General features: G+C 45.9%; 2 protein-coding genes across 3 annotated transcripts; both read left to right on the top strand.

Annotated features, from left to right (window-relative positions):
* The first annotated feature begins 246 nt into the window (after positions 1-246).
* xpc (xeroderma pigmentosum, complementation group C) lies at positions 247-9748 on the top strand. Its single transcript, XM_079742417.1, has 14 exons — positions 247-462; positions 1235-1528; positions 2063-2171; positions 3158-3242; positions 3368-3525; positions 3898-4018; positions 4428-4517; positions 4717-5673; positions 6100-6260; positions 6443-6524; positions 7352-7483; positions 7958-8127; positions 8326-8419; positions 8915-9748. Exons 1-14 carry the CDS (start codon positions 351-353, stop codon positions 9284-9286), a joined length of 2937 nt encoding a protein of 978 aa, XP_079598543.1. The 5' UTR covers positions 247-350; the 3' UTR covers positions 9287-9748.
* A 1082-nt stretch (positions 9749-10830) lies between these two features.
* arih2 (ariadne homolog 2) lies at positions 10831-25366 on the top strand. Of its 2 annotated transcripts, none has more exons than XM_079742201.1 (15): positions 10831-10948; positions 14805-15413; positions 16789-16856; positions 17075-17147; positions 17791-17932; positions 18625-18746; positions 19635-19744; positions 20326-20443; positions 20602-20652; positions 21108-21129; positions 21243-21394; positions 21837-21980; positions 22487-22594; positions 22827-22955; positions 23954-25366. In XM_079742201.1, exons 2-15 carry the CDS (start codon positions 15138-15140, stop codon positions 24023-24025), a joined length of 1587 nt encoding a protein of 528 aa, XP_079598327.1. In that variant the 5' UTR covers positions 10831-10948; positions 14805-15137; the 3' UTR covers positions 24026-25366. The 2 variants fall into 2 exon arrangements, with proteins under 2 accessions (XP_079598327.1, XP_079598328.1); XM_079742202.1 differs by having other exon boundaries at positions 22487-22555.
* Positions 25367-25814: the final 448 nt, after the last annotated feature.

Below are 25814 nucleotides of genomic sequence, written 5' to 3' on the forward strand. Positions count from 1 at the left end.
CATTTTGCCCGGAGAGAACGGTTGAACGAGTCCAACAATATTGTCTGGTTTTTCAAAATCTGATATTGATAATAAATAAATGATGTAGATGTGAGGCTGCCATGTTGGAGGCGGAACCGGATGGGGTGCATCGAGAAGGAACCTCCCCATAATAAACATGGACGGCCGCCCGGTGAAACCATAGAAAATAGTGTGGATGCGGTGTTATGAAAGCGTCTCCTTGTCCCGTTGAATAACAGACGCTTTTCCGTCTCTTTCACGCAGCCACATGTACAGAGGGTTTAGGCGTTCCGCCCCCTCTGTACTTATTAATTCACGCAAAAGTCATATTTCCATTCACAAAAGTCAACATGGCAAAAAGAAAAGAATCCGCGGGATCTGCAGAGAGAACCACTAAGAAACACAAGCCGGTGTCTAAAGAAAAGACCCCCAGTCGCAAAACTAAAGCAAAGAAAACCACAGGTATGATTAAAAACGCGTCTTGGTTTAGAGGAGTAAAAAAGCGATCGATCGTGCTATTAGTATGCGACATTTAAACTCTCCCTTTATCATTGTCCCTCTCCCTTTATCATTGTTCCGCTGTTTTAGTCCATCCAATGTCAAATCTTGTTTAAAGTGGATGGACAAACAAACAAGCATTTGTTAAACGATCTGTAGTTGTAGATCATTGCAGGATCGGATGTGTTCGTTAGATAGTAATGCTAGAAGTACACGCCAGAACGCCTGCAGGTGCATCGTTTGTGGATGTGCTGCGTTGTGTAACCAACTGAAGTTTTACAGCTGACAGACCACATGCCCTACATACCCTACATACCCATCTGTGCTCCTCTTTTACACCAAAATGTGCAGTTTATTTTCACGTATATGACTCATGGATGTGTTATAAGCACTGCGGAATCAGCAATAACATCGAGTTAATGTTTAAATAAATTGCCCTCAATGAAACAATCTGTAATTTCTCTCTAATCTCACAAAGGCATGCGTTAGTATAATAAACCGTATGCATCCATCAAAAGTTAGTTTGGAAGTTTGTATCCAACGAACTTCATTGCAATTTATAGCCAATTAAGAGGCTCACTAAGGAGTGAGACCTTTAGTGTATCGAATACAACTGCACTTCTTAACGGGGCCTGGATTGATCGGTGAGAAGTGCAGTTTGGTTAGTAGATTATTGCCTAAACCATTACCAAGATGTCCCAATTAAGTTTTTCCGGCCTCTGCTTGCCTTGGCCAGGTAACGGGCTTGTGGAGGAAGAGGAGAAGCTTGTGAGGAAGGTGAGGGCAAAAACCCGTGGCTCCTCTACTCGCACTGCCGTCTCCACCACCTCCACCACCAGCAAGTACTTCCCGTCCCCGCCCAAGAAAAAAGCCCTTAGCAACAACCATGACAACGAAGATGGGGATCTCCACATGGTAACCATGGCAACGCCCATCCTTCCCATGGATGTTACGGGACCCTCATGGCCAAAAAAAGAGGACAGCGAGGAAGAGGATGAGAGTGAGGAAGGCGACTGGGAAGATGTTGAAGGTAGGAGAATAGACGCTTGTTGATTACGGATTCAATAACTCATTTTGCGATTGTAGAACAATTATAATTCTCATTAGAAGTGGGTTATCTCTAGACTGTACCGACATGATTTGGAAGTTTGATGAGAACAACAACAAATTGTTTCTTCACACCCTCTACCATTTGGAAATCATTTACCCATACTGACAGTTACTTAAGGCTGGTGTGGGAGGGGGTGTCTGATTGGCCCAGAGTCAATGTTGGTGAATCCGTAGCTACTGTTTCTATGCGAATGCGCTTGGCGAGGACCAGTGTCCGATTTGTACTCATTTAAGCTTCTAGGGGGACCATGCTATAAATTGGCACTTATTTGTCTGTGTTTCTATGCATGTGTGTGTGTGTGGGCTTCTATGCTTGTGTGTGTGTGTGTGTGTGTTTATGTTTGCGTGTGTGTGTTTCAATGCATTTGTGTGTGTGTGTGTGTGTGTGTGTGTGTGTGTGTGTGTGTGTGTGTGTGTGTGTGTGTGTGTGTGTGTGTGTGTGTGTGTTTCTCAGAGCTGTCTGGACCCCTGGGCCCTGGGCCCCCTGCTGAGCCCTCTCTTCCCACTCAGTCCGTGGAGATCGAGATCGAGACTCCGGAGCTGATCCGCAGGAGGCAGAAAAAGTCGGTTAGAGTCGGTTAGAGTCGGTGTCTGTGAGAGAACCCCTTGGGGGGCAGAGAGAACTTTAGCTGCAACTTTTCCCTACAGAAACTTATATAGTGTATACATGCATACAGTGTTTCCCATACATAGACCAATGTGTGGCGCAGCGCCACAGAATGAAAACTGAGCGGCGCCACAAATTGATTCTGTTTTTTTGTTGTTTTTTTACACGATTTTGAAATATAAATATCGTTCCCTTCATTCATCTCCGCATAGCACTCTTTCTCCCTGTCATTCTCGTTCACACACGCACACAGAGACAAGCGCGCATACATGCCAATGGTGCGCGGGTACACTACCACTAATTGGATCAACCCGCGTATCACCGATACACTGCACACGCACTGACAGCGGAGACGCCCGCTCCTCCTCTCAACCCGCCTACAAAGGAAAACCCAAAGCAGCGGGATATTTGCGATTAATGTGAAATGCGGTTATAGTTTATATATATCACGGTGTTAGACCCCCAGCCCGTTGTGCCGGCGATTTGAATTCGCTCTGCAGCAGAGGCTGGGGATCGGGAAGATCAGGAAGTGGGCCAGTCCACTTTGAAATGTATTTTGTGCTCGAAACACTGCATGCATAGTAATAGATATTATATGTATGTATATGTATTAGTATATCCATAGTATGACATGAGTTAATAGTGGAATAGTAAAGTAGAATAAACTCAACATAAGGGCAGTTTTTCAATATTGAAGGGTTTGTGTAATTTATTACTGATCCATACTGGGGTTATAAATTGATGCCATTGAACCATGTTAGAATGCGTCACACTGCAGCGAGTCATACACACTTATGAGGCAATAGAATACAATCATAGCAAATTGCTCCTATTGTCTCGTGCTACTGAAAAGAATAGCTTTGATGGTTATGTGTTCAGAAGATGGAGGTTGCCTTCCTGTTTGCCTAACTACTTTATTTATACCGAATTGTGATTGGCCAGAGAGAAGAGGAAAGCAGAATTTGAGCAATATCTTAAGCGGATGGTGAATCGCCTAAACAAGGATCTGCTGGAGGATACACACAAGGTACACACACACACAGACACACACTCAGACACAGACACACACACACGCACACAGACATAGACACACACACACTTTTCAAGTACATTCAGTAGTTCAAAGACGCCCTGTGTTGATTGGTCTCTCAGGTCCACCTGATGTGCCTGATAGCCAATGGGATGTTCCGGAACCGTCTGTGCAGCGAACCGGATCTGCTGGCCATCACGTTGTCCCTCCTACCCCCCCACTTCATGACGGTGGCCAAGGAACGCATTGACCACAACTACCTCTCTGGACTGCTGAAATGGTGTGTGTGTGTTAGAAAGAAGAACTAAGAGGTTAATGTGATCACGAAACAGTTGACAATGATCTTCATATAGTACAGCTTGCTTTGTCTGTGTATGTACGAACACAAGACTTTTCACTTCCATAACAAGATGTCCAAAGAAGTACTTCTATCCATAAAGTAATTTCCTCAATCTCTTATTAAACACTTCTCAGTCCCTCACAATCAACTCCAACCTCTCTCTCTCTCTTTCTCTTTCTCTCTTTCTCTTTCTCTCGCTCTTTCTCTCTCTCTGTCTCTTTCTCTTTCTCTCTTTCTCTTTCTCTCTCTCTTTCTCTTTCTCTCTCTCTTTCTCTTTCTCTCTCTGTCTTTCTCTCTTTCTCCCCCCTCCAGGTTTGGAGCCACCTTCACCCTGAACCCCAGCCTCCCCCACGTGGACCTCACTGACCCCCGGGGCCTCCTGGAGAGACGCCTGGCCAGCCTTTCGGCCCGGGACCACCAGGAGATGACCCATGTGAGTGGAACTGCGGCCCCTGACATACAAGATTCTTCTGATTGGACAGACTCGCTTTGGACTTCCACAGAACGGGTTGGCTCAGAGCCGTGGGTGATACAAGGAGATTTATTCTTTACTCCACGATGATCCATTTCAAAACATTTTGCACGAGTGAAAAAGTCACGTTTCAACACACATATTTAGTCCTTTAGCAGACGCTTTTATCCAAAGCGACGTGCAGCAGTTATTAGTGTCGGAACCCAGAACCTAACACCCTCACCACTGATCTACTATTAAACCAAGATGGAACACAGTATCAGGAGACGGACATAAATGAATAAGAAACAACACAAGGCAGAACAACGTGCGAATACAATGTAACAGGTTGACTGTGATGACCTTTCAATTCCTTTTCTGTTTCCATCAGCTGCTCCTTTTGGTGCTGAGGTCTCTGAATCTCTTCTGCCGATTGGTCCTTTCTCTGCAGCCCGTTTCCTTCAAACCCCCTCGAGTCAAGGTAGAGATTGATCACGTTAATCTGACATAATGATGAAAAATGAACAGTAATTAAGATAATTACATGATTATTAAATGTATCTTGGAATGTGGTGTGACCTACACAGCCTTTTACCACTCTATGATGCAGAACTATACCCATGTGACCACTTAGGCCGTCAATAAAAGGTTTCCTATCTCGTGTGTTCTTTTTCCTCCAGGGCAAAGGGTCAGAGAGCAGTGGTGGCCTTACCCCAGGTAAAAGCCCCGGCAGTGGGAAGTCCCCCAAGGGAAGCCCCCTGGACTCCAAGGTCTCCCCCGGAAACAAGAGGCCCGCCCTGGCCTCCGCTGCCGCTGCTGGGAAGGGCAGGGGAGCCAGGGGCGGGAAGCGGGCCAAGCAGAAAGAGGAAGACGAGGAGGAGGAGGAGGAGGAGGAGGAGGTGGAGGAAGAGAAGCCAGAGGTGAAGAGCGGGAGAAAGGGGGGAGGCCAGAGGCCGAAGAACGCCAAGCGGCGCAGCGTGGCATCCAAGGTGAGCTACAAGGAGGAGAGCGGCAGTGGGGGGGAGGAGCTCAGCGACGGGGAGGAGGAGGAGGAGTTTCAGGCGACCGGCGAGGAGGACAGCGATGAGGAGGAGGAGGTGGAAGGGGGCAGGGCCAAACACGGGAAGGGGAGGAGCCACGGGAAAAGGAAACACAGCAGCGGCGACTCTGGGAAAAAGAGGAACAGCAGCAGCGGCGGCGGCGGCGGGAAAAGACGCGAGAAAATCAACAACAACGATGAAGATGACGAGGAAGATGACGACGAAAACAATGTGGACAAAGTTGGAGGAGGAGGGGGTACCAGGGGCAAGCGGAGGAGCAGCGGCGGGGGGAGGAAGAAGGGGGACGGGCCCGGCGCCGACGAGTGGCTGGAGGTGTTCATGGAGAAGACGTCGGCGTGGCTGTGCGTGGACGCGGAGCACGGCGTGGACCGCCCGCAGCTCTGCTGGCAGAACGCCACGCGGCCCATGGCCTACGTGGTGGCGGTGGACGGCGACGGTCGCCTGAAGGACCTGGGCAGGAAGTACGACCCCACCTGGATGACCTCGTCGAGAAAGCGCCGCGTGGACGACGAGTGGTGGGGCGAGACGCTGGCGCCCTTCCTCCCGTTGGAGCGGGACGAGAAGGAGGAGAAGGAGGTGAGGGGAAGGGGTTGGGTGGGGAGGTGTTGGGGTTTGCATGTGTTGTGTGTGCACGTTTTTGTTTGTGTTGTGTTGTGGGTTGTAGTGCGTGCAAGTGTATGTTTGCACTTTCTTTACCGAGAATCTCTTAACCGAGATGGACAATCATTTTATGTTAATTGAACCTTGGTCCACCATTAAGTCTTCCGCATACCAGGTCTTATGTGTGACAGGTTAATTATTACCACCTCTGATCAGTAAACCAGTACACCCTCTAGCACTATAACTGTCTGCGCTGTCTAACTATCCACTTCAACTGTAAACTCCTGATAAAACCATGCAACCTGGAAAATAGAAAACGTTATTTTTTCCCACCCCTTGGGGTCGCACACACAGGACACACACGACACCCCTTAACCCTGTGTCCCCTCTTCTGCCTTTCAGCTCCAAGCCAAGTTGCTGGACAGGCCGATGCCCACCTCCATAGCGGAGCTGAAGAACCACCCTATGTACGCGCTGACCAGACACCTGCTCAAGTACGAGGCTCTCTACCCCCCCACGGCGGCCGTGATGGGGTACTGCCGGGGGGAGCCCGTATACTCCAGGTCAGTCTGGGAGTTATGCCATCGAAAATGAGCATGGGTGATGCGTGCCGCGCAAAGATATTAACCAGCAGCCAGTCTGCTTTATTGGCAATAACAGTTTGGTCTAATAATCTCCCCTTGCTTTTCATTTCAAGTGACATGTAGGTAATGTTTAAAGAGACTGTTCTCCTTACTGTGCACAGGGACTGTGTTCACCAGCTGCACTCAAAAGACACCTGGCTGAAGGAGGCCCGCACTGTGCGGATAGGAGAGGAGCCATTCAAGGTGAGACGCCTTCTCCCGCCAGCGGTTCCAATCTTGTCCTAACCTTCAAGTCAACCGTGACTCTTATTTCCCTATCGTTTTGGTTTGAGGGACCCCAGACTTGGTTAGACACAAGACAAACAGACCCGATCAAGCAGAAGGAAGTTGTATTTCTCTATAGGGATCCCTTCCCCGATGTTGTCCGACACTTATAATAACAACCTGAGCCTGCCGGATGCAGAAACAATCACTTTTGGAGGATGTGGATTGACTGGAGTCTATTTTTGCCAAAGGCTTTCATTGCACCCGTTTCGCGGATTACGCCCTGTGATTCATTCAATGTTATATTTCATCATCTCATCCTTTCTCTTCTTCCACGTCCCAAATGCCCTCTTATTAAATAGTTTCTCTTTTCTGTCTTGGGGGCATGTCCACACTACGTCGGATAATAGGTGAAAATGATTTGACTTTCCAAACTCACTTAGCCAGCATTTTCCAGCATTCAAAACTGAGCTTATTCGAAAACTTGTTTCTCTACCTATCCGGTGTAGTGTCAACACAACCTTCAACTCACCTCCCTACCACTGTCTTAAGCTTTCATTCTGAGTTAAGAAAAATGCGGTATTCCCCAGGCCCCATCAATCATACCTCTGTCGTTCACCTCTATGCTCTCCATCTGTCCTCACAAAATGTAGCTTCTGTATCCCTTTCTCGAACCCTCCGACGGCACAGTTATAATACAAAGCCTCACTATCACAATCAATTAACAAGATGATCAATCACGATGATCTCATTCCCCATCTCTGCATGTTCCCCCCCCCCGGCCCTGTCCTCTATCTGGTCCTCAGATGGTGAAGGGCTTCTCCAACCGCTCCCGTAAGGCGCGTATGTTGGTGGAGCAGAAGGAGGACAAGGACCTGGCTCTGTATGGGGAGTGGCAGACGGAGGAGTACCAGCCCCCCATCGCTGTGGAGGGCAAGGTGGGTGGTGTGGGGTGTAGGGTGGAGGGTGGAGTTAACGCTGGATAGTGGGTCATTTGTTCCAGATGGTAAATGTGCGTGTCACAGCAGGAAGCACAGAACTGAGATAAAAATACAAAAAGACGACCAAAGAAAAATACAGAAAAGTTGACATTAAGTAGCAACATTGCTAACGTGAATGCAAACTATACGTGTAAACATTGCAGACGATTGAGGTGGACGTGTCAAAATCAAACAGTACATGCTGCACTAACGAAACCATACAATAACAACCAATATGCATTAGAGTCTAAAAGTATCCAGGTGAATGAACGGCGAATTTGGAGAAAGATGGTCCATTCTTCCCCCCACTTACTCAGTGTTTAAGCATCTGTCGATCTCCTCTGCTCAACCCCAAAATGGCCTTTTTGGGGTTGGGGGGAGGGGTTTTTGTTTTTCCTTAGTTACTAACACTCCCCCCCTGGCCCCTGCTAGGTTCCTCGTAACGAGTACGGGAACGTGTACCTGTTCAAGCCCTGCATGCTGCCCGTGGGCTGCGTCCACCTGCGTCTGCCTACCCTGAACCGCGTGGCCCGCAAGCTGGACATGGACGCCGCGCCCGCCGTCACGGGCTTCGACTTCCATGGAGGATTCTCGCATGCTGTGTAAGAACTATCTGACACACTCACACACTCGCTGACTCGCTCACTCACTCACTCACTCACTCACTCATGCACCAACAAACACAGGCACACACATACATACACTAACAGACACCGACTACTAAACTTCAGTGATGAAAACAACAATCTTCAGCACTACATGCCTGTTGATGTATGTATGTATGTGTGTGCGTGTTCCAGGACCGATGGCTACATTGTGTGTCAGGAGCACGAAGAGATTCTCAGAGCAGCCTGGGAGGAAGATCAAGCGCTCCAGAAACAGAAGGAGATTGAGGTGTGTGTGTGTGTGTGTGTGTGTGTGTGTGTGTGTGTGTGTGTGTGTGTGTGTGTGTGTGTGTGTGTGTGTGTGTGTGTGTGTGTGTGTGTGTGTGTGTGTGTGTGTGAGAGAGATTATGTTGAAAGAGGCTTCATGTCTGTCCAGGATTGGTAATGATGTGTCATCAATGACATGCCAACACTGAGAACACACATTTACATAATCAAGTTGTCAACTAACCAAGTACACTAATGCTGATTTATTTTTTTGGGATACTGATTTATTTGTCCGGGCAATGGGACATTGATTAAAATGTTACTTGTCTTCTGTGCAGACGATAGCTTGTCTACTCTAATATTATAGTAACGGCCAACAAAGTGATCCAGAATGTCAACAGAACAGATAACGATCACAAGAAATACAACATACAACAAAATCTTTTTTTACACACATTGTGTTGGGTGTTGAAGTACGTGTTAAGCACCACCTTCGTCCTCCTCCTGCCATCTGCAGAAGCGAGAGAAGCGGGCCACCACCAACTGGAAGCTACTGGTGAAGGGCCTTCTGATCAGGGAGAGGCTCCAGCTACGATACGGCAAGAAGAGCCAAGGCCTCGGAGGAGCCGGGGGCTCGAGTCAAGGCCATGGCCAGGACGGAAAGGGGGCGGACGGGCTATCGGCCGACGAAGAAGAGGTGGAGGGTGGGGTCCCGGTCGAGGACCCCGAAGACAAGACGCCAGCCGAAATGCTGGCCAAGGCCTGGCCCCAGAACAGACAGGATGAGGGAGAGGAGGAGGGAGGGGGGAAGAGTAGGCCGAAGAGGAAGATAACACAGCGTGAGCGGAAATGCCAGGAGAAAACCATGTTTCCCTTTGAGAAGGTGTGATAAAAAAATAACTGAATATTGGCAGTACCAAAAGAAATGACCTCACACTTCAAAGCTAAGCTGTGCAGACCCTGCTCTCTCTACAGAAGGTTGTTCAGGCAGGTCTCGGGGAAAGACGGGAGTGAAAACAAATAAATACAAGTGCTTGTTTAACCGTTCCACTCCGATCAAGTTAGATGGATTGGAGTGTGGTGGCTATAGCATTAATTGTCTGAGAAGGGGAGTTGCTGATACGCTCCAGTCGATGGAAGACCTAATGAGACTTTGGTGCCAGTCCAAAGACCCGCCGTGAGATAGCAGTATCATCCAGAGAAACAGGATCCTGACTTGGACTGAAGAACATGCAGGGCCGTTAAACTGTTTTTTTCCACACAGAAAGCCAGGATTTCTATCGTCCGTTTCTTTGTATTTGTTACCTAGGGGGATGGTTCTGCTTTTACATTACCCACTACACGGCCATACTGTCATGCATACACTATATATATATATATACATATATATATATATATATATATATATATATATATATATATATATATATATATATATATATATATATATATATATATATATATATATATAAAGAGCATATGAAAGATCACAATGTGTATTACCGCCTTACACATAAACAATCTCATACATTTCTGATACCCCGTTCCCACTGAAGGCAGGGTATAATTATCCTCTGACATGCAGTAGTTTACCACCTTCCAACCAGGGTCTGCCCCCAGTATCAAAGGAATGACGATCCTTTTCATGTAAGATAATTCATCTTAGCATAAAATGATCAATAGATTTCACTCTTTGGGGCCGTACACACATTTCCCGTTAATGTGTTCGTCGTCACGCATTGTTTGTTTCTAACTTGTTTGTTATCCTCTATGTTGGTGTTTGGAAAATGTGTGGATTAATGTAATGTTTTTGTATCAAAGTATTTTTCTAAGACATTTTGGAATGCAAGTAAAAATGAAAATGCTGTTTTTGTTTGCGTTCATTTTGTTCATTGGTTGAACATAAAAAAATTCAAGGAATTCTCAACAATTTCACAGAAATATGTGTCTGACTTGGCAGGCACAATTTAGCCAGTCTTTGTTCGAAAAGTAACACAAACTTACCCTTGCCCTGTTCCTCTTGATGGCTTTCACTTATCCCCTGTGCTCACTAACGCACAGGCCTGGTGCACCCTGTTCAGCCCACCACAGTTGGTAAACACCTTTGATTTCCTCCCCTGGCTATCAGTAAATTGAACTTAAAGCTCGGAGAGTTCTAACAGATGTATGTTTATAAAAAAAGGTTCCTCAAGCAACAGCTACTGTTGGTAGAATAGGATTTTGCAAACAAAAATCCGAAATACACGTTTTGGAAAACCTTAAGTTATCACAATTAGTTCTAAACTAAAATAAAACGCACACTCTTAAACAATATAAAAAGTTATTAATTTATTATTGCATGATACATCTTAGTGTACGATATGTCTTTAAATCAGAGCAGCCAGTAATACTCTATAACGCAATATTGTACGCGGAAGTGACATCATTTATAAATACTCGCGTAAGAGTCCACCTTCCGGCTACAGACACAGCAAGCGGAGTGACATCGGTTCTGGATCCTCTCAAACCTCTTTGGCTTTCATTGTAAGCTGACTCGACGCAGTTCGGAAAGGTAAATATGAACGACTTTGTGTAGTGATGTTCGGCCCCGGTGTTTCTTCTGGCGTCTCCTCGGTATCGCGGTGAAGCGGGCCTTGTTTACATCTCATCCCCGGGGTAGATTGGGACAGAGTGAGGCGTTCGCAGCACACAGCAGGGGACGGCTGCGTCGCCCCTCTGGTGTGTTTTTGTGTATTGGTATGAAGAACAATGGGCGTGTGTGCGGTGGCTGTGCCTGAGTCCTGGGCAAAGTTTCACCAGAGACTACCTCCGACATGTCCTATTGTGTGTGATTTGTTGAACGATGGGAGTCGACACTCCGCTCGTTCGCCGTTTACTTCTAAACGCGTCAACACGCTAGCCCGGCGGAGCTAGCCTGGCTAACATTAGCAACCAATTGACTTTGCTTCATTTAGTTTGTGACCACAAGTCTCCCTGATTCACGCCGCCCCCCCCTGGAGCTAACTGGTAGCTACCAGTAACAGTCCAACACCCAGCCCCTCTCCCTTTCATTTCTGCACAGTCCATTTAAATGTGTGGTTATTGCTGCTATGACACATCAGCCGAGCCCACCAATATGTATGTCACCCAGTTCTGGGGACTATTTTTAGTCGGGGCGGAATGTGAGCATAGGGGGCTGTCTCTGCCGGCTGGTCGGTAACACCACTCAGGTGGGGGGCTGCGGCCGGATTTGAACCATGGCCAATGGGGTTCTTGGGCGTTATCGTATCCAATAACGCACAGTAATCGACCCAGTGACGCGGAACACCGAACTCTTAATTGGGTTGATTCATTACCTTGGTATAAAGGGTAGGTTGTTATGCCGGTCTTCACTTGACCTGTCTCCTTTGGTCACCTGGGATTGACAAGTGTAGCGCATGCACTTGAGGAAAAAAAGTTTGAACGTCTTTTCTGAAGTATTTATATATTATCTCAGAATTCCGGGAAAAGAATTTATGGGGGAAAAAAATGCTGCTTTTTAAATTAACCCATTTGTACCGGCTGCTGCGCGGCGCAACATTGTATTTAGTAGATACAATGTTGCGCCGCGCAGCAGCCGGTACAAATGGGTTAACAAGATGCATCTAAATCCAAAGAGAAGCTCAGGTGCATGGAGTACGGTTGCTGTTGTTAATCAGCCTGACCCTTTAACAGTGCTATCTAAGTTAAAATCGGGGTCAGTACAGGTAATATATATATAAGGTAATGGTTGGCTTGACCACATCCTTGAACAACACAGCATTGTCCAGCAGGTTAGAACGGGCGTTCTCTCTGAAAAAATGCTATATACTGAAATCCTGAAATGCTTATGCAAAGTCCTGAGGGGCCTGCAAACTCCAGAAGTGCCTACGCAAAATTCTGAAGTGAGTGTGCAAAGTAAACAAACAAAAGCAATACAGTCTATTTTACTGTGAGACACCAGTATCTCCAAATGTCTCAAACTATAACCGAATTATACAAAGCAGGCGGGACATCATGCTTACATGAAATCGATCTTGGGATGATGAGATATCTCGTTAAATCAGAAAACAAGTCGGTAAATCCTTTCTTGGGATTCTGAGATAATTGTGTTCCATTTATCTTTCTCAGAATTCTGAGATAATAATGTTTTTGATTGAGAAAAACATTGCAAAAAAATAAATCTTGAGTGAATGCATTTTGATCCTGTATTTTTCTGTGCTTGTATTCTATGACCTGGGTAAGGTTATGAACTTTTGTTGGGAATATGAATACTGGGTCACAATTATTAATTCTGCTGTTTCTCATCAACGATATCATAGACTAGACGATTCCACTGATATTAGTTTTTGTTTAGAAGTTTCTTCCTAGCGCTGAGGAACAATCAGTTAAACCTTTGCACTTTGCCTTAATGCATGTGATATACACATGTATATCACAAGTGTTTAGTTCGAGTGGAAATGAAGCCTTGACAAGCATGTATATTTATAAGGGTCCGGCTGGATTTTCAGTTATTTTAGTATTTACTCCAAATATAACCGCATACATATGCCTGTCAAACTTGTGACAGGCGCGGTTGGTCTCGCTCTTTATTTACAATGGGGGAAAAAAGGTGGGGGGGGGGGGACATTAGACGGTAGAAACAATCATCAAAATTGTTCTCAATTGTTCTCAGATTTTTCTCACCAGACAAAAACAACTTTGGTAGCACAATAAAAGCTCGTTTTCTGAAACCACAAAAACTGTTTGATAGTATATTGCTTTGAAGTTTTGGTGCTGTAAACTATAACAACAACCCTTGGAAGGTGGTGTCTGAGGGCTGAGGCAGGCAGGGTAAAGTGACCGCTGAGGTAAACTCCTTAGTCTAATGCTGGGTAATCACTGTCTGACCTTTTGGAAGTTCCCCAATTTTCATGATGACTCATTCAAAACTGAAACAAGATATATCAAAACCAAGTCTAGGCTCTGAACAATACGATTTGGATAAGCTGCCTTGAATATTATTTTATTCATAATTAATATTATTTCTCACACAATATAGCCGATCACTCAAAACATTGAAAATCTGTCTGCATATGTCCCTCCCGCACCAGGAAATAATGGATTAGGAAGCACTTTTTTCCTGTATATTGCAACCAATGATTGTCCGATGGGTTGAACGAGTGCATGCCGACCAGAACTTGACAGTCCTACTGGTGATTATGTTTTACTACATAATCATACATTTCCAAAATAGCTTGGTAAAAGCTAAGACTTTGACTACCATTAAACATTGCCTAACATAAAATAGCGTGCTGTAATGAACCGGAGCTGGGTTTGAATATACAGACAGGCAAATGTTGTGATCTATCAAAATGGTGTGACATTCCCTATGCCTGTCATGATTGGATAGTTGCGTGGAGGGGACACATCCCTCGGCGGTGAGTTAAGCCCTGAGGTCACACTTTCGGGATAGCCCGCCACCCTTGATGAATTCTCTGAGCGTCAGGTGGTTCTTAAAGGGGGCCGTCAAAGCGTCGGCATGCATTAGTGTCAGAAACGAGTCCAGACATGCCTTGAACCAGTCCTACACACTGAACTCCTGCTGGACAGGTGGTTGTGTTATGGGGGCCTTGATAGTGCATTGGGTGGTTAAGGGGGTTCCCCTCCTAGGCTACGGGTGCTAGGTTGGATCCCTCCCAATGTCAACACAGGCTACCTGTGGGCCTCCTTGATCAAGACAACTTGATGACATCTTTCATCAATTCCTATAGAAATGAATCGGTTGATGTAACTTCACCAAATGCTCGGTGTCAACGTACGAGAATAATTTCTAGCTCTTATCGGGAGTGGGACAGACTGACTGCAAGTTCTTCTGTAGTGTATATTGGTTTCAATGGGATTAAAGGGTGGAAGAATAGCTTTGGTCATGGGATCTTGACTATGAATACACTTCAGTGGAGTTCCCAGCAGAATCTGCAGTGCAATTGAATTTGCACTTCATCCAACACGTTACAAAGTGTGTGTGTGGTGGGCGGCTGTTTGCGGATGGGGATCTGGGAGGTTTTCTAAATACTCAACATTGGGACACTTGAACGCGACGTCCCAGCCTTGGCTTGCCACCCCATGTTGTCTCCGGTGCAGTGTGTTGCTTAGGGAGACTGCTGCTTGCCCTTGAGGAGATTTGTTTAAGGCCTTAACTAGCGGATAACGGGACCATTCAGATTAATGGGTCAACAGTCACACGCACGCACGCACACACGCACAAGGCAGGGCGCTAAACTGACCGCCATGTACCACAAACTGACTTGCATGAAGAGGTCTGTGATGCGAGATGGATAGGCCGTCACAAATCCGTCCCCACCCCTAATTTATAATCTCATTCTCATCTCATCTCCCCCCCCAATCTCTCCTGTATTTGTTTCCTCCAGCCCCGCCACGGACCCTCCTCGCACCCTGAAGATGAGTGACGGAGAGTGTGACTTCTTTTGCTTCTTCCGCTGCTGTTGAGCTCGTTCAGCTCATCCCGCCCTCGAGGCAGGCAGGCAGACAGACAGGCAGAAAGACCGGCTGGTATCGTTTCTGTAGCCACACTAGAACTCCCCAAGAGAGGACCAATCCACGGCAGACGACGCCCCCAAAAGAGGCGGAGCTTCGAACAAGACCGTTTTTTGATTTTATTGGTTTTGCCAATCCGTCAGGTGTGCTCCGACAGGTAGGCGGGGCCGTCCACCTGTCTGGGTTGATCTGATTGGCCGTCCCGGATGTCTGTGGATATGAACAGCCAGGCGTCGGACAGCAATGAGGAAGACTACGGCGTGAACTCGGAGGAGGACGAGGAGGACGACGATGGAGACGACGACGAAGAGGACGAGGACCAGGGCGACATCGCCGACTACTATGATGGCGTGGCCAGCGACGTGGAGCAGCAGGGGGCGGACTCGTTTGACCCCGAGGAGTACCAGTTCACCTGCCTCACCTACAAGGAGAGCCAGCGGGTGCTGAGCGAGGAGGTAAACAACGTGGCGGCCTTGCTGAAGGTGAGTACGGTGGTGATGAAGTAGGGCTGCTCAATAATGGCATAAAAATCATAATCACGATTGTTTTGGTCAATATTGAAATCCTGATTATTCAAACGATTGTTTTTGAGTTTTAAAAGATGACGCATTTATTCAGCATTTATCTCCAAAAAAACACATTGTAACATTGTAATTTCCCCATTCAAAAAAAATAGGAAATATATTGAATATCGAAAATGTTCAAATTGAAAATAATGTACAAAAATGTATCCAGCTGTTCTATTTCTATAAAGCATTAATGAAAGTTGCAAATATACAAAAAACTTTTCAATCGACTATATTGGTTTGGAGATCGTTTGACCGTAAAATGTGACTAAAAAGTGCACGACCGTCTCTACAGCCTGAGCTCCAATCTAAGGCAATGGGGACGTTTCAAAGACTCTCCCTTCATGTTAGTATCGGCCTATCCTGAAGCAGGAGGAAGGGATCTGTAAGCATGTGATTGACAAACAGAAACAGCGCTCACAACGTGTATACTGGCCACTATCGAAACACTTTATTTATTTATTTTAAATCTTCTTAATTCGCTCACATTGAGTTTTTTTCGGTAGAACTTCTCCGTAACAAAACGGGAAACAAGGCATAACTGTGACCCCTCGGGAGTTTTTGGCTTACTCTGCAGACATTGGGGATGTACTGGGGAAACTCAGATCCTCTTTCGTCTGGGTGTCGATCACAAGACACAGGAGTAGCCTTTCCCTCAGGAGTGCTGCCGTTGTAAATACCAGAACTTGTGCGGGACTGCTTTTCATATTATATAATGTTTGTCAAAGGGCTAGGTATTATGTGGTGTCTGCTTATTACACAGATAATCAGTGGGACTGGTTGGAGGTTTTCCCTTAAAAGGGTTTTCCTCCTTTTACACAGCACAAAGTTGGGTGTCACTCAGCCTGTTCCTGCGGCTGGGGGATAACATGCATTCAAACAGGAGAACCAATTGGATTTGAATGCTGAGTCGTTCAAAAGAGACCTACCAGACACACTGGATACGGTCCAGCAACACCCAGTCTGAAGGGCCCCCCCACCCACAGGGCCTTGTATTACACGGACCTTGGCTTGAGCAGACACCGGTAGAGTTGATTTTAATGGGATGTTGCTCTGGAAGAGGTCAGTCCAGGGGACACAAATTGAACTGCAACAATTAATGACATCCAAAAACAAACTTATTTAGTCACTTCTAGTGTTCTTATTTTTGCTTCTAGGAAGCTAACGAAAAGTTTGTGTGAACTTAGTGTGTCACAACATTTTTGAGACTTTTCTCACAGAAACGGTTATCGCAGTTATTCTCATTATTTCTCATCCTGTACCTCCTGTGTCTCTCTCTCCTCTCGCTCAGGTATTACCGGCGGTAGCTAAACTGGTGCTCGTGCATTTTCACTGGCAGGTGTCACTTATACTTGACAGGTAACAGAAACACACCCACCCCCTCTCCCCTCGTTCCTCCTTCCCATCCACACATCTTTCTCTCGCACCCCTTTCCTCACACTCCCTTTTCAATCCGTCTTTGTCCATCTGTTGCTCATGTTTGTGCTTCCGGTTTTCATCAATCTGTTCACACGTGCACAACCAAAGACGCCCACCTTTTTTGAAACGGCTGTGTGCTCTGGTCCCGGTTTCCGTAGATACCAGTCCAACTCATCTCTGCTGATGTCCGATGCCCTGGTGCAGCCCAGTAGCACTTGTAGAACACTCGCAGTGAGTCCTGTTTGTGTGTGTAATATGTATATCGACCTGAGCACTGACTCGAGCAATCAGTGATTTTCTCTATGGCGGAAGGCCGGTCCCAGGGAACGGCTAGAACCGTATCATTGACTTCATTCCTTGATTCTGTGCTCAGAAATAACAGCTTTTTTTCAACCGCTGTTTTAGTCTTGGAGGACCCCTTAAAAGTGCTGGCGCCATGTGGGGCCACAGTGTCCTAGAGAGCTCGGTAGTAATGTTCGTAGGGTCTTGTTTCATCACAAGTTGTCAGCTTGTTCAGCCAACACAAATTGTTCTAGCCAATGCGAGTGCGCTCTAGGCTTCTATTTCTGCCTTGAGGTTGAGATAAAAATAATAGTGTACACATACAAACTTAAATATTTGTGTGATATTGTACTCGCTATACGTATTATAAACATGCACGGCTAACACTTAAAATTCATGACCACATCAGCCAAACGAATGCCGATCTACTGAAATAACTTTTGTAGCGTTTTACCTATTGTTACAAGGCGCCTCACCCGATATGAGGTATGTGTGTGCTCATCACCTGTGTGTGTGTGTGTGTGTGTGTGTGTGTGTGTGTGTGTGTGTGTGTGTGTGTGTGTGTGTGTGTGTGTCTGTGTGTGTTCCGTAGGCCCCTCAGTCCCTCCAGTGTGGGGTGTGTCTCCAGGTGGTGCGGCGCGAGGCCTTGTTGGCCCTGCCCTGTCAGCACTCCTTCTGCAAAGCATGCTGGGAGCAGCACTGCACTGTGCTCGTCAAGGATGGCCTGGGAGTGGGTGGGTCCTTCGCCTGAGAATGGAAAAACATTCCGCTCGTACATTTTATACAATTTATAAAAGGTGGAATTTGAGTGTGTGTGTGTGTGTGTGTGTGTGTGTAGGTGTACGTGCCTTTCACACATGCACCCATTTCAAGTGACGGTCACGCAGTCTCTTCAGTCACGCATCACAATGTTCAAACGTGTTGTTTTTTTTCGAGCGTGTCTTACAGGAGACACGCTTGAGAAGACTCTGTCACAACACGGATTCAAAAAGTTACTTTTGAAAGTTGGTTGTCATTATCGTTCAAACTGATGTGAACAAATGACATTAAGGGTGAACCTGTAACGTGTTGTTGCATAACTACGGTGCGTTTCAACACTAAACTCCCCCCATATGCGTGTGTTCACCAGCATTGTTGCTGTCGATGCAAACCAAAGTATATAGCGTTGTTCATATCATGTGAGGACCACTCACCTCTACCGCAGACCACGACTATTTCACGTCATATCTTCAGAAATATGTTTTCCTCTATGACACAGCTGTGGTCTCAGAGTCATCCACTGAGTGTGGAAACTGTAGAATGCACCCCAGGAACGGATGCAAAAGCCCCTGCATATTTATCAGGTGTTAGAGGAGAAATAGCCTGAAACTATACTCTTTACTTTACTCTATACTAAACCCTTCTTTTGTGTGTGTGTGTGGGGCAGGTGTTTCGTGCATGGCTCAGGACTGTTCCTTGCAAATGCCAGAGGACTTTGTGCTTCCTCTCCTGCCGGGTGAAGAGCTGAAAGACAAGTACAGACGCTACCTCTTCAGGGACTACGTGGAGGTACCCTCCTCTGGGATGACCTGCTCTCAGTTTTCCTTCCTCTAACCTGTCTCTGTTTCTCTTGTTCTCCAGCCCAAAGGTCTAACTGTTGAACTATCATTTGCCTAAAAGTGTTGTCCAGGAATGGATATTTACAAAGTATTATATCAAACATCAGGGCACTATGGAAAAAGAGATGTGTTATTTAAATAATGGGAAATTATACAAATATTTGTCCTTAGAGTGGAATAAGTTGAATGAAAATTAATTAAGCCATGTGGGCCATGCGCCATTCTTGAAAAGGTTGGGCAGGGAAACTTTTTTCATCCCCAAAGGGAAATGAATAAAATACAAGCCCGCAGATCCCTATTCTAATGTACCTTTTATTAAAGCCACGGTAGACCACACAGAGAAACCAGCCAGTGTAAGCTAGCTTTTGAAAGGATCCAACCAACCAAATCCCACCCTTCTTGCCCCCTTCTAAAGCCACTCCCTCAAAACACATGGCTGGCTCGCTAGCTTTAGCAACCTGTCTGCTTGTCCTTGCAGAAGATTCCAGTCAAGCGCAGTGAGTGCAGGGGTAGGTAGGTGGACAGACAGGTAGGCCATGGGATCGTTTCATTCGGACTGAATGAAACAATGAGACCTAATACAGGTGTGAAACGGTCACCTGTATGTATTGCAAGGCAAGGCATATTTATTTGTATAGCGCATTTCATAAACAATTTTTAATGAAAGAACAATGTATGTACTACCCGTTCATTTATTACTTTGTCCGTCTGTTCATTTGATTTCATCGATTGCGTTCGGGACCTAAAGAGAATTCCAACAAATATGACGAGGAATGCTGCTATAAAATAAATGGCCTACCCTAGCTTTAATCCCTTCACCCCCCCCCCCCCCCTGCAGAGCCACTTCCAGCTCCAGCTGTGTCCTGGGGCGGACTGCCCCATCGTGATCCAGGTGGAGGAGCCGAGGGCCCGGAGGGTGCAGTGCAGCCGCTGCATGGAGGTCTTCTGGTAGGGCCCGCCGCACGCACCGCCGCGGGTGTCTCCGGGTGTTAGTAACGACGTGCACAGGGGCATTATTTACCAACGCTCACACCACAACCAAATGTTTGAATCGACACTAAAGCCACACAAGGCCTTGCAATGGGTCTATTTCTGTTATTGGGTCTATTCTAATTGTATTCCTTTAGAGTGTGTGTGTAATTTGTTGTGTGGGGCTGCTCGATTATGGGGGAAAATCATAATCACGATTATTTTGGTCAATATTGAAATCACGAATTTTTGAGTTTGAAAACAGGTTGTATTTATTTAGCAGGTCTCTCCCAAAAAAGAACATTGTAACTGAGAACTTTGAAATTTCGCCTTTAAAAAATAAATAAATACACAAAATGGTCAAAAAAATGTTCCAATCTAAAATAATAACATAACTCAATTTGGTTAATTTTGTGATCGTTTGACGCTGACATCGCGATCAGAATCCGATTAATCGCCCAGCCCTAGTGTGGGTTGGAGATTTGCTGTGTGTGGCGCCGCCAGGGTGCTATGAACCGTGAGTCACCGGTGCCCTCTCTGTTGATCTGCGGCTGCCCTAGTTTTAAATGCCGCCAGATGTACCACGCGCCCACGGACTGCCCCACCATCCGAAAATGGCTGACCAAATGCGCAGACGACTCGGAGACGGCAAACTACATCAGCGCACACACTAAAGATGTAAGGCGCGCACTTACCGACAGCACACGCGCTCCTCTTCTGCAGAGCACTCTCGCACTAATCATCCCCGTGTCTCCCTTCCTCTGGCTGGGATATCGTGTTTCGCCGTTGTAATGGTTTGTTTTGACGCTGTGCATCTCTCCCTCTCTGCTGCACAGTGTCCCAAGTGCAATATCTGCATTGAGAAGAACGGAGGGTGCAACCACATGGTCAGTGTTCTCTCACTTTGAAGGTCTATAGATCTGTACATTGATGGCAGAGTTTGGCATTCATGTGGGTTAGATTTGAAGCCAGCACATGGTCTTGGTTTCACAATACTGCTGCCTCAGTTCCACACACATATGTAGGCTACTTTCTGTTTTAGTGAAAATAATGAACAATGAACCCGTTACAATTGAGGGATAGCATTAGGGTGCACCTTTTTGATGTATATGTTTTAAATTAAACAAATGGTATTTGGGGCACACAATGTCATGCAGGCTACGTTGAGGGGAAACACTGGTTGATCTCGACTTTTATGATTTTATGATTTTGAACAAGAAATTAAGGTACATCTTTTATTATTTTTTTACTTTATTTTACCAGGACATTTTACCATTGAGATTTAAAATCTCTTTTTCAAGGGACATTACTTAATACAGTCTCCTTTGTCTTGTCTTTTCAGCAATGCTCCAAGTGCAAACACGGTGAGTAACACGCTCCCGCGGTAGGCCGGGTCCTCTTGTACCTAGACCGTAGTATTATTGTCTCTGTGATTGGCGCTAGGCCCCCTAAGCTAACTGTGTGTGTGTCTCTCCAGACTTCTGTTGGATGTGTCTGGGCGACTGGAAGACCCACGGCAGCGAGTACTACGAGTGCAGCCGCTACAAGGAGAACCCCGACATCGTGAACCAGAGCCAGCAGGCCCAGGCCCGCGAGGCCCTGAAGAAGTACCTCTTCTACTTTGAGAGGGTGGGTGGTCTGTAGCGCAGGCAACCGCATGCAACTGGTTCAAACTTATCCGGACACGATCCCCAGCAGGCTGGTATGGACACTGGAGCCGGTGACGGGTGGAGGGTACACGTACAAGGGATGAGATGACTTTTAAAATCATCTTGTTTGTGTTGTTGTTGTTCTAGTTTAAACTGGTTTCGGATATGGGCATTGGACCCTATCGCCAGTTCAAAATTATGAATACCAAGAGCTTAAATAATTGAGAAATAATACCTAAAGGGGTTTATTTTAATATTTAGAATTGCACCAATATCTAGCGGGAGTCAGTTGATCATGTGTCGGATAGCTTTTTAATCGGTGTCCTACGAGTGGTGTATCGTCTGTAATGCAGACTGGATGGTGAGCGACTACAGTCCATTGTAGTGACTAACTTAACGTTGTGGTGCTGTTCCTCCTGCAGTGGGAGAACCACAACAAGTCCCTCCAGCTGGAGGCCCAGACGTACCAGCGCATCCAGGAGAAGATCCAGGAGCGGGTGATGAACAACCTGGGCACCTGGATCGACTGGCAGTACCTCCAGAACGCAGCCAAACTGCTGGCCAAGGTACACAGACGGACGCTGGAGTTTAGGGGCCGATACTGATATTGGGGATTGAACAGGTTGTAATAAAATGTACAACATGTACATTTAGGCATACTCGCTTCTAGATTACAATGACTGAGTATGCTTCTTTTTTTTTTAAGGAAATAATCTATTTAAAAAAAAATCTGAATCGAAATTGAATCGACAACAAATAAATTGCTTTACATTGATGAATCGATATTTTTACCCAGCCCTAGTATGGACATGAAGTTCATGTATAACGGTTAGGGATGAGAGTTTTTAGGTGGATGGGCTCAGTTAAAGCATTTAGAGGTTCAACGACCAAAGCAGATGTTGGGGGAAAAGCAGAATCGTTGTACAGACTCCCAAAACGTCAATGACTTGGAGGTAAAGCTCAGGGATGGCTTTACCCTACGGGTTGATCTTTTTCACTAGTGGTTCCCTTTTTTAATCCAGTTACTGATTTTGAGTGATATTGTGAACTATGTGTTTGTGTGTGGGTCCAGTGTCGCTATACGCTGCAGTACACCTACCCCTACGCCTACTACATGGAGTCTGGGCCTCGCAAGAAACTGGTGAGCAACATAACAACAAATCCCTCTCCATCCCTAGTGGTAGGTACCTTCTCCTTTCCCCTTGTCTTCTGTTATTTCCCTCAATTCAATTTAAATTCAAAAGTGCCTCATTGGCAAGGAAAATATACATTCAAGTACTGTACGTGTATTCTCTGACGTGTGTATGTGTGTGACACGGGGAACTGTGTGTAGCTGTAATGATACCAGGTGAATAAACGCATGATGTGAATGTGGTTAATCTATCCCCCCCCCCCCCCCCCCCCCCCTGCAGTTTGAGTACCAGCAGGCCCAGCTGGAGGCAGAGATCGAGAACCTGTCCTGGAAGGTGGAGCGCGCAGACAGCTACGAGAGAGGCGTGGTGGTTGGGGGCGAGGGCGAGCTCAGTGCCAACGACAGAGGGGTGAGTGAGTGAGAGAATGGCGGTGTGGGATGGGGCGGGGCCACACCCTGGGGGAAGCGACTGGCATTTAGCTCCTCTGTATGTGTAGGCTCACCATTTTAATTCAATGCGGAAAAATTGGATTTAATTATTGCGACACAAAGCGAATGCATTGGTTCTTCATTCGGTTAGGATCTCAGTGGCTAGTCCATCTCAGTGTTATGCATTTTTTAGAGGCCCTGTTTGACAGTTTTATTTCATAAAAAATGCATTAAGGTTTGAATATTGATGAGCTTTGGCCAGAGACTTCTGCGAGGCGGCCATTCAAGTCCCGCCTCCATCTGCCAAATATGGAGTGTCTGCAGATGGTTGCAATTCTCAAGCAATTGCCTCGTCCGTAACCTCAGTCAATGTAGTCAATGACTTCATAACAGTTATGTGCAAAGCAATGCGTGACGTCACCGATGCCACGTCCACATTTTTTACAGTCTGTCGGTTGGGGTGAGTTCATAGGAGAGGGGGACTATGAAAAGGGGTGAGGGTATTGGTGACTGTGGGGGGAGAAAGGATGTGAAACCGGGTGGTTTCGCATGCTTCAGTTTTTCAATCCAGTATTCATTATACAATTCATTGACTATGATGTATCGTGTATGGGTTATTTTTATTTAGTGTCATTTTATTTGTCACTAGGCTGCATCGTGTGCTGAACGATTTGGGGAAATAATCTAATTGCGATTATTTTGACCAATATTGCGATTGCGATTTTTAGAATTCATTAAGTTCCTTATGTTATGTATTATTCACAAAAAATTAAATAAATCATTCTTTAGTATGATCAGCACAACATTGGCTGCAGTCAACATAAAAAGTGCTCTTTCCTTTAGGCCAGGCCGATGTGTTGAGATTAATTTATATTATAAGCTTCTTTATTTAACTATTGCACTGCATCCCAACCAGTGAGTGTGGGCAGGTCTCTGCTCCGCCCTCGTACTGACGCCTGTGCCCCTGTGGTCTTGCAGGATCTGGAAAATCAAATGCACATCGCAGAGCAGAGGAGACGGACACTGCTGAAGGACTTCCACGACACCTGAAGCCCCAAACGTGCCCCCAAACACCAGCATGCCCCCCCCCCGCCATTCTCCCTTCCTTCCATCCTTGACCTTCTCACGGTCCATACATCCTTCACTTCACACCTCCTCCTCTCCTCATCTCTGCTTTTCTAACTCCTATTACCTCACCCGTGTGTGTTTGTGTGCGTGTGTGTGTGTGTGTGTGTGTGTGTGTGTGTGTGTGTGTGTCTCTCATCCGTCTCTCACTCACACCCATCGATCCGTCTCTCTCTCTCCCTCTCTGGCTGTGGTCTGGCAGGGGTGGGCAGAATGGCACGATTGTATCCTCCTCTTCATGGGGACTCCCCCCCCCCCCCCCCCCCCGACTTTGCTTCTCAACACCCTTCAGTTTCCAGAAGATCTTGTTTGCAGCAGCTGTCGCGTGTCACTCTTGGCAGTTCCAAGACTTCTCGGCTTTCGCAGTGCGGTCACCCAGATGACGCCGTATCTTGTGTTCGTACCCAAATGAAGACGTGCCCCCGGGTGTACAGCTCATCAAACGCTTGCCGTTTGACCTCTTTAGATTTCGTTCAGTAGGACTGCACAATTCATTTGATGAAATGGATAACGTTAAACTCTATGAAGAGCCTCCAAATGTTAAATTTGAACTGCTGGGGAGGGCTGGTAAGGCAGGCATTTGTTAGTTTCTGATTGGTTCCGAATCTGTGCTGGGGGGAGTGCCCTTCTGCCAAGTATAAAACCCCTGAACTCACTTGGTATCAATTAGAGCCGGTCACAAATTGTGATTGCGTTTGGTCTATGATGGTGCCATGACAGTGTGGCTAGATGTTATTTGCCGTGTTTATATATATTTTTTGTGATTTCTAACAATGCAAGATGAACTCGATAAAGGTGGATGTAAAAAAATCTTTATCTGATGTTAGTAAAAATGCAGATCTTCTCCTGATGCCCCCCCCACCCCCCCAGTGATCGGACTGTGAAAGCCCAGCTGAACCTAAGAGCATAACCCATACGTCCATTTAATACTCTGCTCATTGTAAATCAAGCGCATGCACGTGCACACCAAAACACTCACGTCATCGCACACACACAAGCGCACGCACACATCCATGCTCAAACACTCCGGAATGAAAAAAAAAATAAACAAGCTATTAATTTGCCTCCTTATACCTTTTTGTCCATTTATTTTATTTGTATGGTAGTGTTTATTTTTTCCCCTTCAATTTTTTGTTTCTTATTTGTTTTGTTTCCTTCTGGAATATGGCGTTTGAAGAAGAAAAACGGAACAAAAGACCCCCAAAAAATGATGTAATTTTCAATGGTTGTACATTAATACAGAACTAGTTACTGAGAGTTTTTAAAACCGGCAACTGTCTCCTGTGATTATTAATACAAATGTATACACTGTATGGGGTGGGTGGGCAGCTTCTCATAGTTCAGAAGATTTATACTGCAATTCATTATGGCAATTAGGATTGTTTTAATAATATACAGCCATTTCAATGGTAACTAAAGTATACGTTTCAGGATTATATATGTCAATGCAAACATTGTTTGTGATCAATCCATGGAATTTATATAGTGACTAAACAAAATCTACATATAATTCAAGTTCAAGGAACTTTATTTGTCACATACAGGGAAAGGAAATTGGCAATGCAACAGGATTGTGCAAAAAAAATAAACAAAGGAAAAGCAACAATATCTACTGTAAACGACACTATTTGCATTAGAGGTATAATTTAATAAGCGACGACCAAGTAGTATGTTGACAAAATCGTGCACTGGGGATGTGGACCAAGGTGCCACG

This window comes from Pollachius pollachius (assembly GCF_949987615.1).
Source record: "Pollachius pollachius genome assembly, chromosome: 8".
In the NCBI taxonomy this organism is placed as follows: Eukaryota; Metazoa; Chordata; class Actinopteri; order Gadiformes; family Gadidae; genus Pollachius; species Pollachius pollachius.

What these genes read in the sequence shown, in the direction of transcription:
- xpc (XM_079742417.1), top strand. Translation starts at nt 351, where the DNA reads ATGGCAAAAAGAAAAGAATCCGCGGGATCTGCAGAGAGAACCACTAAG. An exon ending in TAAAGCAAAGAAAACCACAG is followed by an intron (nt 463 to 1,234) that starts GTATGATTAAAA and finishes TGCCTTGGCCAG; the next exon opens with GTAACGGGCTTGTGGAGGAA. An exon ending in AGAAACAGAAGGAGATTGAG is followed by an intron (nt 8,420 to 8,914) that starts GTGTGTGTGTGT and finishes TGCCATCTGCAG; the next exon opens with AAGCGAGAGAAGCGGGCCAC.
- arih2 (XM_079742201.1), top strand. Translation starts at nt 15,138, where the DNA reads ATGTCTGTGGATATGAACAGCCAGGCGTCGGACAGCAATGAGGAAGAC. An exon ending in ACGTGGCGGCCTTGCTGAAG is followed by an intron (nt 15,414 to 16,788) that starts GTGAGTACGGTG and finishes CCTCTCGCTCAG; the next exon opens with GTATTACCGGCGGTAGCTAA. An exon ending in ATGCTCCAAGTGCAAACACG is followed by an intron (nt 21,130 to 21,242) that starts GTGAGTAACACG and finishes GTGTCTCTCCAG; the next exon opens with ACTTCTGTTGGATGTGTCTG.